The 12,195-nt window shown below is 33.6% G+C and overlaps 1 protein-coding gene across 1 annotated transcript; it reads right to left on the reverse strand.

Moving 5' to 3' along the window:
- Positions 1–4,226: 4,226 nt before the first annotated feature.
- On the reverse strand, positions 4,227–7,463 carry LOC113780340 (putative disease resistance protein RGA1). Its single transcript, XM_027326147.1, has one exon. The coding sequence runs from the start codon at positions 7,461–7,463 to the stop codon at positions 4,461–4,463; it is 3,003 nt and encodes a 1,000-aa protein (XP_027181948.1). The 3' UTR covers positions 4,227–4,460.
- Positions 7,464–12,195: the final 4,732 nt, after the last annotated feature.

Raw genomic sequence — 12,195 nt, forward strand, 5'->3', positions numbered from 1 at the left:
TGTCGCCAAGACATGAAAATCATTAGCGTTCGCTTTCCGCGGGCTTACTCTGTAACAACAATGGAGCAACTAGTTTATAATTACTTGGTTCAATAATTACAGTTTCGGACTCGTTAACCAAAATTTAAATCTTAATCTAGCTAAATATGTGGTAAACATCAGATTTTCCTCTGATTCACTGCGCTATAGTTTTAGTCTGTACTAAACTCTTAAAGGTCCCATACGTATGTGTATTTCTTTTTTTCTTCTTTTTTTTTTTTCCATTTTTGTTCACAATTTACATTATAAGTTTTATGGACAGGCCTTAACTGTACATGACAAAGAATTAGCCATGCACTGGATAAGCTCAATTGCATATCTTCTGATTAAGCCTACATCTTCACGAACATGAATTAGCTTGCATAGTTTCCATCTTTTTTTTTAAAGCAAAAAACTTTTTCTTTTGTTGATCAACAGAAGAGAAGCTTTACAAAGGAAGGAACTGCCTACTACATCAATCACCGCTGTATAATCTATACCATACAAATTCTATACATGTCAGGATAACTAATCAAGATAACAAGTTAATCCCAATGTTTTAAAAACCGGACCGTTAATTGAACCGGTGAAGTGAAAGGGTCGAGGTTCAACCGGTCGGACCGGTTCAACCTCGGTTCAATGAAATTTTTAAAAAATAATTTATATAAATATATATATGTACAAAATAAGACATGTAATGGACTAATTTAATATTTTATATGATGAAAAGTTTACTATTTTTTAATAACTTGGATTTTTAAAAATAAATTTTTTAAATTATAAGTTAAAACAAATAAATTTCATCTCAATTTCAATTATATCTAAATCCAACCCCAAAATATCACAATATTTTGAAATTATACAAAATTCATGTCTCTGAGAATTTAGATATTATGAACTTAAATTTTAATTTACGTTTTGGGATTTAGAGATTGCAATTTAAAAAAGAAAATTTGGAGTTCGAAGGAAGTCAAGAAAATCGAAAATAGAAATGTAAATTTGATAAGAAACAAAAAATAAGATAAAAGTGAGTGGTTGTGGCATTAAATAATTTGGGTTAAAAAAAATTCTTTTTTAACTTTTTTCAATTTAATGGACAAAAACAAAATTAAAAGATGGAAGAAAATATCAATAAATTAAAAATAAAGAGGTTTGATTAAAAAGGGAGTGACAAAAGAAAAGAGGATAGAGAGAGAGAGAGAGAGAGAGTTGAAAATTAAAAAGAAAGAGCCATAAGAGGATGAGATTTTGTAAGAAAAATGGAAAAAAGAAATATGAGTGTTTGCTTTATATAAATAAGTTATAAAAAAAAACTAATAAGATGTGATGGTGCAACGGTTAATACATTGGTCTTTTATTACAAAGGTTGGGTTCGAATCTTGATAGCTGCATTTTACAAAACTTAAAAAAAAAAAAAGAGAGGGAAAGCTGAAAACCGGAAAACCGCCGGTTCAATCCGGTTCGGCGGTTTTCACGGTTCAACCGGTCTTTGACCGGTTTTCTAGCAAAGTCAACAATGTCATTGAACCGGACCGGTGCCATGGCCGGTTCGCGGTTCAACCGGTCGAACCGGCCGGTCCGGTCCGGTTTTCAAAACATTGGTTAATCCATGAGGCATGCCTGATCTAAACCCCCGTTCCATCATCAATTCCAGATTCTCCTTAATACAGAATTTCCATCTTATACTCTTTATGTATAAATGGAAATGTAAAATAGACTTGGTTACCATTTTTCCTGGTTCATCTTTTTGTCTCCTAAGAGATGTCCACGTCCAGTATTTATTCATTTATTTATTTTTATTTTATTTGTTTTCAAATGGGACTGTAAAGTCTTACAAGGAAGAACAGAGTAAGGGGAGGGTTTTATAGTCAGAATCAGGGACCTCATCGTTACCTGACTAATTCCTTATCAGTTTTAAGTAACTCTCTATACACAAACTCAATTGAGTTAAATCTTGAGGGCCACTGTTAGTTATTCTGACTAATATTCACTTTTAGATATTTTTAGTGAGCTCTTAACGTGTTAATAAAGGTGGAGTGGAATGGAAACTATTTAGAACTATACTCAAATGTTATCTTCTGCAGTTTAGGTAACATATCTAATTTGCTAAAAGTAGTCGCCATACCATGATTTTTGGGTAGAGGCAAAGTTATAACTTATGTTTTGAAACTCAGATTGGCTAGCAACTTGATTGAAGTAAGAGGTCAAGAGTTAATGGGTTTGACTCATCAGACTAATATCCAATACTATATTCCTTATCCATCAAATTTGTAAAAGATCACTAAATTGCTAATTCAACAAATGTCCAATCAACAACAATTACTAAATAAGAATTTTCAACAAAAAAAAAAAAAACAATCAAGTTTTGAATTAATTTGCTAATGTTTCCAAAGTTCAAATACACATCGATGAGCCGAAATTGTTTAAAGTGGATAATAAGTCTTCAACAAATCAAGGCTTATTTGTAAAGAATACAAAAACTAAAACTGCACATGAAATTATAATAACGGTTTGGGAACGTACTTATAATTATTCAAAACATCAGGCTCAGAACAAAGTACTAAAAAATTTTTACACTTAAGAGGCAATATCTTGCTTAACTTCGTCTTCTTCAACATTCATCATCACCAACATGACGCGAAGTTCCAGGCTTGCTCTGCATCTTTTCCATTTTTTTTTTTTTTTGACGATTTTCCCTTCCTTGTTGTTTCCTTCCTTCAAATTGGCACCCTTCAACCTTTCTTTAATTTCATTCTTTTTTGCTGTTTTTCTTTTCCCTAATTTTTATTTAGATCTATAGATCTTAGAAAAGACATTCATAGATATAAAGATCCATTATTTTTCTTCCTCTCTTGCTATTTGGTTGGAAGTTTTTCCTTGTGGTTTCAAATGTGTCATTGATTGTTGGGGAAATAAAATTAGGGCTTTAGAGATGAAGGGAATTTAGGATAAAACAAACAAATCAATAACTTTTTTTTTTTTAAAAAAAAGAATGGCAACAAAAAAATGAATAAAACACGATTTTTTACCAATTTTTACGGTTTTCAGTTCAACCCAATTTTTGATCGAGTTTTTGTTGAGTAACTTTCTAAGTAGACTTAGACCAAATGCCTAATCGATTCCCAATTCAACTAGTTGAACTTGCCAGTCTAATCCAAGTTTTAAAACACGGTTTACAAGTATAGTAAAAAGTTATTTTATGACTATGAATTTAAAAACTATCAACTATATATCATTTTTCTCTTTTTCTTTTTGTTTCTTTTCCTTAATGATTTAATCTTGATATTGAATTACAATTCAAAGCAAAATAGTTTAAACCAAATATCTATATGAACCAGTTTTTTGGGATCTCATGATGACGTGAAAGATAGCAATAGTAAAAATTAAGTCTTTATTCGCTGCAAAACTTGAACCCGATGGGAACCATCTAAGAAGTCCTAATCAACAGAACAACAAGAAGAAACCCAGACCAAGAGAAACAAAGGACAAAATAAATCAAAACTCTCCTCGCTCCTTGATATATACAGAGTCAAAGGCTTCTGTTCTGAAAAGCACACCATGAAACTTCAGATATTCTTGGATTTACTAAATCATTTATGCTCTGGTGCGTTCTGAAACTGAACTGACGGTATCACGGTGTCTACCGGTCTACATTCAAATTGCAATGAAAAAACATAAAACCAAATATCTTTCTGGAGAAGTAAAACAATCATCTTGATACTCCTTTCAGTTATATACTCCTATCAAACATCTTTCTTTCAAAAGGCAGTTAATCACCATTTCCTAGTCCAAATCAGAATCCTGAGAACTATTCTCCCAGTAATGCCAGATCAATCAACAGATACCAAGTCTTGGGAGTAGAGAATGTTTCACCAGAAAGGGATCCTTGACTAAGTCAGGTAGGAGGATAGCAAAATGTTGTACACAAATCAACATGTGCAATTTTGGTATGCCAAAACCATGGTAAGTAGCATACGCAATGAATGTCCCAGAAAAATCATTGAAAGTCAAAGTCAAACCATAAGCACTAAAAAAACGCCCAGATATGTTGCATCTTATAAGCCAATGATAACCCAAAGGGTCTCACATAGATCAAGAATAATCACTCAACAAGAAGAAGAATAATACATTCAAAAAGAAAAAAAACACATGCCAAAAAGGAAATACAGTTTGTGCTTAATAACATCATGTCAAGTAACTACAACGCACTTGAACAATCAATCAAAAAGAGAACTAATACATGCAACAGAACTCATTTGTGAAAACTGCCGTCAAATCTCAGTATCTTTTTCATTTAATCCAACCTCTAGCAAATCATATCAACTGGGTATGGTATAAATTGAGTACTAGTGTTGGTCTTCTCCACACTTACAGGATAGTACACAAATAGTTTATTACGTAATACATGAATATGCAGACCCACTCATATATAATTGTATTACTCAATTTTCAATTTTCAGGTCCGGGATGTGCTTAATTTTGTGCCATTCCTCTCCTCCCCTTTTACACTGTCGTCCCAGTCGGTAGCAGCGAAATATAGTCAAATGTTGGAGTGTCGTCATCTTTTGAATGCTGGATGGAAGTGTTTCAAGCGGACAATATTTTAGTGTCAGGTCTTGAAGAGAAGTGAGGTGGTCTCCAAACCAATCTGGCAATGAAGTTAGATTGGAAAAACTCTGCAGCTCCAGTTTTTGTAGTGCAGGCAAATGTTTGACTTCCTCTGGCAGAGCTGTCGCGTGTGACCCATTGATGCATAGACGAGTCAGGGATTTGAGGGCTTTAGTCCCCATTGAGAGACTCACCAAATTATAGCATCGGACCAAATGGATTTCCTGCAAAGAAGCAAGGCCTCGCAATCCTTCTTCTGGCAGAGAATTCAGCTCGGGAGAGTGCTTGATGGTCAATTCCTTCAAAGCCGTGAGATTGGAGATTGAAGCCCATGCCATGTTCGGGCAACGGTCGACGCATAACTCCTTTAGGGACAGCATACGTGGCAGTGGCAATGTCAACATTGGGCAATCCTTAAAGGACAAGGATTGAAGTTGAGAGAATACCCCTGGAGTACCTTGGACTTCTCTTCCTAACATTCCTTTTAGGTTGGGCATGTTCTCTAACTCCAGCTGTTTCAACGATGGGGACATTGCAGCAGCAGCGGCAATACTCTCTTGGACCCCAACTATGTACTCCGCTGCACTCTCGTGCACAACAACTTCTGTTACAGTTGAAATCCAAGATGGAAATGATGAACCGTTGAAGCCTAGGACACGTAGTAGTTGAAGGTTGGGCCGGGGTTTGAGGGCTTCGAGCACTTCCTTATCATTGTACCGTTGAATCGTTCTTTCGGAATCCCAATACAAATTCAACCCGTGGAGACTCTGTTTTTTAATTAAGCAAGCTTCTTCTGCATCCTTTTTGTCTTCAATCCTCTCAAGGTGCATAATTGTTAGCCCTCCTCTAAGCATATTTAAGTCTCGCAACTCACTTAGTCGGAAGCCTTTTTTGCCACTCGGGACGACCATACTTAACGTCCGTAGGCAAGTCAGCTTCCCAATTCCACTTGGCATGTGAGTCAAACTCCAACACCCATGTAGACAAAGATGTCGAAGATTTCTAAGGAATCTCATGCCCTTGGGTAGACTCCAAAGAATGAGACAATCATTTAGGTTTAAAATTTGCAAATTCCACAAGTCACAAATTGAATTGGGTAGTTCAACAATTAAAGATCTTGAAAGATCTAGATGCCTTAAATGTTTCAGTTTGCTTATTGCATGTAAAAGCTGCTTATTGTATGACATTACCTTGAGAGCCCTCAGGGAGCCACATTTTGACAAGAAAGAAAAGCATTGGTCAATGCCTGTGATTGTAATAGGAAAAGCCACTGTTAGCTGATCATCTGGCATACCTAATATCATGGTTCTATTTGACTCTGTTCCACCGTGTTTTGCCTCCATTACTGATCGAGCCAAATCATGGACAAGGTCATGCATCTTAAAAGTGAGGGCATTGCCAAATTCATCTTCCTTTACTGCTTGGAATAGTGATCTATAATATAGATCAGTCAGCACAGCAACACCAACATCTTCCACTTCCATTGTTTCATTAGATGAAAGCAATCCATTTGCCATCCACAAATGTATTACCTCTTCTATTTCAAATTCATAGCCCTTGGGAAATGCTGCACAATATGCAAAGCAACCTCTCAACTCTATCGGAAGATTAAGATAGCTCAATCTCAACGCGGGCAAGATATGTGTTGTATCTTGAGGTAAGTTCCAAATTTCACTGCATTTCACGGAGTTCCATTCATTTTCTTGCCTTTTAAATCGTAGAAAGCCTCCAAGAGCCTTTGCAGCCAGAGGAACACCACCACATTTTTTCACAATCTCTTTTCCGATAACTACAAGGTTAGGATATTCTTCAGCCTCTTGACGGCCAAATGCCCGTTGCCTAAACAGTGACCAACACTGATTCTCTGACAAACTCGACAGATAATATGTTTTTAATGTGCCCATTATTGTGGCAACCTTCTCCATGCGAGTTGTCATGATGATTGAACTACCTCTTGATCCGCATTCCAGAACAGATTTCAGTTTCTCCCATTCCTCTAGATTCTCATTCCAGACATCATCCAGTACAACCAAGCATCTTTTCCCTCTCAACAACTCTTGAAGTTTTCTTTGCAGAGGATCCAATTCTAATTCTTCAACAGGAGTCCCTCGTATTGAATTAATTAAGGCTTTTATAATCCTCTTCACATTGAAATCCTCTGAGACCCAAACCCAGAGTTTTGGCTCAAAATGCTTGGCTATGCGCTCATCATTAAGCACCAATTGGGCAAGTGTTGTCTTTCCAAGGCCTCCAACACCCACTATAGGGAGCACTGATACATTTTGATTATCTCTGACTTGATTCACCAATATTTTCACAATCTTGTCTTTCGCCTCGTCCCTTCCAAGGACTAGATCAGGTTCCTTTAGCAAGGAACCAGTCTCACGTGTTCCAGTAGAATCAACCTGAAAGTGGTTGCTCCCACGCTTCTGATCAATCAAACCAAGCTTTATCCGCTCATCAGCTATTGCATTAAATTTTTCAAGGATCTCCTTCATCGTTGTCCCAATCCTGTGACGAAACACTAAGTTTCCTGCTATAGGGTAACACATCAAACTAAAACAACCAGAATTTTTGTACTTGACTCTTGAGGCTTCAGCTGCGTAATCATCCAATACATCATCGATTTCATAGGCAACACCATTGAGCTCCTGAAACCAGAGTTGTATTGCCTTGTCTGTGAATTGCTTCTGCTCAGCATCTTCAAGGACTGCCTTGATGGTGGAGAGCAAGCGTGCAGGCTTTTCCATGTCAGTTGCAACACCACAAAGCAATCCACTCTCCTTCTGGATCATGGAATTCAAAGTATCGACGAGAATTCCCACAAATGCTTCCATCACGTGTGACCTGAAACTCACAGTTCAAGAAAGTTAAATCAATGTTAATAAAGTTATTAGAGATTTATAACTTGATAGACCCAATAGAAAATGAAAAATTGGATCATAATCATAAGCAAAAGTTTCTGTTACTAGGAAACGAAGAAAACATATCTTCTACATTAACATGAAAACATTGTTCGGATTCATTTTAGGCAGCCAGTCAATGACCACCAAGAATACTTATCGATTAATCAAAGAAATATTTTCAGAATAATTGGTGGACATGCATGGTTACAAACTCGAGGAACATGTTAACAAAATACATACACAAGGTGGAAGATCATGCATGGAGCTTAGTCTTTGAATCATGAGCCATGGAAGATAATTTAAAAAAACCGTTAAATGAAGTATTGTCCCTATTCCAAAACCAAATTATCAAGAATGTTATGAAAAAAAAATTGGGACAATCCTGGTGAATGAATTTTAGGAAGAGTTCAAAGCATACGATATAGAGTCCCAGGAAAATGGAATCTTTGGATGTTTGAACCCTAAAGCCTAAAGTGAGATAGGAGCACACACAAAGGCGATGACCTTTATTCATTTACAGGGTTTTATAAGCCCGAGGTTTTCACAAGGAAAAATGGACATTACTATTTGTAGGAAATGCTTTCAAACACCATTTTTATCTCGAGTAAAATTTTTTGGGTAAATGACTTCCAATTGTCCCTCAACTTTTACCAATGATTTTATCTAGTCTTTCAACTTGTACAAGTGTTTATTGAGTTCCTCAACTTATAAATTAAGTTATGAATAGTCCATCCAAGCTAAATCTCATTATGGTAATATTTACTTTCCCACTGAGGTTCAATTTAATGTCTATTTTCCTACTCTAATTTTAAATATAAAACATATCTGTCCTTTTTAATAGTTTCAGTTAAGTATCTAATAGTTGACTTATTTGAATAATTTAATATGTGTTGAAAATTCTGAATTTGGTTTTAATTCATCCCAAAAACTGAATCTAATCAAGACAATTTTCACTCTATTAGACTAAGATTCATTTTAATGTAAGTTTGGCTCCTCCCAAGTTAACTTATAAAGTAGTCAAATTTGCCATTTTAATGGTTTCCATAAATATTGAGTTGTTGACTAGTTTGGTTACTAGCGGCGAGGGAGGGTTCTTAGAATCCTAACCACAACCTTATTTAGAATTCAAATTTTGTACCTAGCAGCTGGGGGTGGAAAGGGTGTGGAGAGGGATGGAAGAGTTAACCAAAAGAAAAAAAAAACTAGTTTAACTAAAAAAACTGATAACAATCTCCTTTAACAAATTTTGTCTGAGCATATTAATTCCAAGCTACTGTTATGCAAATTATCGTTCTAATTTGGGGCTAATGATATATTTAGATTCTAATGACATGTTTAGCCAAGAAGCACACAAATTATCGTACTTAAAAAAGAAGCACACAAAGAAGAAGAAGAAAAAAAAAATCAAAACAAGATATTGGGATTTTTATTTATGTGTATCTTTTTTGTAATCTTTTCATTGTTAAACGTTATGTTCTTTTCTACAATAACAACTATACAAAAACATTAAATAGTTAAATAAATCTCTATTATTTATTTTGTATATAATCTTTTCTTATTCTTGTTGGATTAATGTTTCTTTTTAGATTATTTTAGGTTTATTAGAATTTAAGCAGAAAAATAATGATGATGACATTGTAACAGGACTAAATAAGTTAGCAAAATTTGTAACATAAGGCGATGCTAACTTCTCATGTGTTGAAGAGTAATTTTTCAATTTTTTTAGTATATGTAAATCGTTAGAAATATTGTGAGTGTGTTTGGAAAACAAAATTATTTCAAATAATATTTTGCTTGTATCACAAATACAATTTTCAATTAATTTTTTACTTTTTAAACTACTTTTATATTTCACATGCATCACTTCTCAAAAAGTGCTATAGCAATTTTTTTCCATATATTATTTCAAATAATCTCCTATTTAAACACACTCAAATTATTTTTTTGTTAGTCAAATTATTTGGTTATTAAATACTTAAACTATTAAGTATCATAAAGTAAAGTAAAGGATTAATTTTATATACATTGACAATGCATGAACTATCATTGTTAGATTAATGACACATATGCAAAAGTTGGATTTTAAATTCAAAATTTGCATAGTTGTTATTTATCCAACAATGAAATAGTTGATTTTAGACAATGATAAGCAAAATAAAAATCAAACCTTAAGAGCAAAATGAATATTACCAAAATTGGATTTGATTTGGAGCGACCATTTAAAACCAAATTTATAAGTTGAAGGACTTGATAGATTCAACAAAATTATGGCTGAAAGTTGAGAGATTATTGAAGCCTGATACCTAGTTTTTTAGAGAAGTTGTAATTTTTTTGGCAACAAAGGGAACATCATGCAGCAAACAAATTAAATGTTTTCTTTTTTTTTGAGAAATTTAAAAATCAATACACACCTAAATTAGGGATATGGAACTTTCTTTTTACACTTAATAACTTAAAAAATATTTTCGTTGGACATGCCACCCAAAATATTACTTTATGCGTAACTAGAAGCTATAAACTCATAGAACTAAGCCAGAGACGAATTCAATATCTGTCAAGATCAAAGAGCAAAGCGGAAACTATATGCATAACTATACAAGAAAAAGTGGAAGCAAAATTCCAGCCCAAAAATTTATTTGACGACAAAGGAAATATTAGCAGAAGATATTTGGAGAACAAAATAGTGGAAGCTATATTTCAACCAAAATTTTATTTGATATAAAAGTTAAAAGAGCATGAGAACTTACTCCAGAAAGTTTAAATACTCTGGCAACAGCTCTGATAAATGTATTGAAACTCCCTGTATGTTGGAAAGCTATGTACTCAAAATTTTGAATTTAAGCAAAAGAGAATATTAGGACGAAGATGATAATTTCCGCAAAAGAAACAAGCAAATTAACAAGTAGAAGAGATGAAGATTTCGACAAAAATAATAATTTCAACCAAAGAAAGAAGCAAATTAATAATAGCAAAAACTTTTGCAGTTATGGTGGAATATACAGGAGAAAGTAACAATAGTAGGTAAGGAATCACTAATTTTATTGATTTTTATTCACTACCTTTATTGATTTGTGTAGTATATTGTTATAAATATTATTATTCTATTGTGGGGCTAATCGATTTATTTGGATTCAAATGACAGATGTAGCAAAAAAAGGTACCTTAAAAAGAAGCGAACAAATTAAGAAGAAGATGAAGAAAGATATAGGAATTTTTGTTTACTTTAATCGTTTTACAATATTTTGTTTTCACATTTTATCATCTTTTCTGTAGTATTGACTTAAAAAAATGTTAAATTGCTAAAAGAAAATTCTTTTAGTTTATTTTTGTACTAGTTTTCATTATTCTTGTTAGATTAATGTTACTTTTAGATTTACTAGTTTAGGTTTATCAGGCTTTAATAGAATAATAATGATGATGGCATACTAATAACAAAAAACCAAGGTAGCAAAATTTATAAGCATAAGGTAATGCTAAGCTTGTGATGTACTAGAGAGTAATTTTTTTACCTTATGTAAATTTTTACAAGAATAGTGTTATTTTTTTGTTACTCAACCTGGTCAACCATAAAATACTTAACCAAAAAACTATTCAATATGGTTATACTTTGTTTTCAAGCTTTGAGAAGGAAAATATACCTGAAATCAAATGAACGTTACCATGCTTCGATTTGGCTTGGAGGGAATCATATGAACAATTTGGAAACAAATTTATAAGTTAGGGGACCCGATAGACAATTTTAAAAGCTAAGAGATCAAATAGAAAAATCACTGGTAAAAGTTGAGGAACAAATTGAAGCCATTCCCTAGTTTTTAAGAGACATCTCCAAAAATTAGTGTACAAACCATCTTTTTGGTGACAAAGGCGACATCATGTAGCAAACAACTTAAATGGATTTTCTCTTCTCCGAAATTTCAAAATCAGTACAGACCTAAATTAAGAATATGGAACTTTCTTTTTGCACTCAACAACTTTTTTTAAAAAAAAAATTGTTAATGGAAGTATTACTCGAAGTACGTCTTATGCCTCACTGCAGGCTACTGAACCATCAGACAAAGCCAGAGATGAATTTGACACCCGTCAAGATCAAAGAGCAAAGTGCAAAATATATGCATAATAAAACAAGAAAAGCTGGAATTAGCTGAAGAAATGTTCCCAAAAAAAAAAAAACCGTTGAAGCTATACTGCAACCAAACAATTATTTGATCAACTAGTTAAAAGCACTTGAGCACTTACTTGAGAGGGAATGAATACTCCCGAGAGGCGACAACAAATGCGAAAAATATGTAGAAATTCCTTGTATATTGTAAAGCTACGTTCTGAAAACTTTGAATTTAAGCAGAAGAAAATATTTAGATGAATTGAACCAAAGAAAGAAGCTAATTTATATTGGCGAAACTTTTTGCAATGCTGGTGGTCCAGTATACAGGAGAAAGTATTAGTAATAGGTAAGGAATCAATACTTATATTGATAAGAACGCAAAGCTAAGTTCTTGCATTTACTTTCCAGGTTGTGTAGTGCACAAGCATTGAACATTACGTAAAATCAAGCTAACTCTGAGAAGTCTCACAATTTTTTTTTTTTTTTGAAGGAAGAAATCTCAAAAGTTACAAGCAAAGGATTTGTGACATTCTCCTACAATCTTAACTTGGAACCATTAGG

The sequence above is a fragment of the Coffea eugenioides genome, chromosome 8 (assembly GCF_003713205.1).
Source record: "Coffea eugenioides isolate CCC68of chromosome 8, Ceug_1.0, whole genome shotgun sequence".
Taxonomy (NCBI): Eukaryota; Viridiplantae; Streptophyta; class Magnoliopsida; order Gentianales; family Rubiaceae; genus Coffea; species Coffea eugenioides.

Bases quoted from the DNA above. Each gene is read 5' to 3' on its own strand.
- LOC113780340 (XM_027326147.1), bottom strand. From the start codon at position 7,463: ATGGAAGCATTTGTGGGAATTCTCGTCGATACTTTGAATTCCATGATC.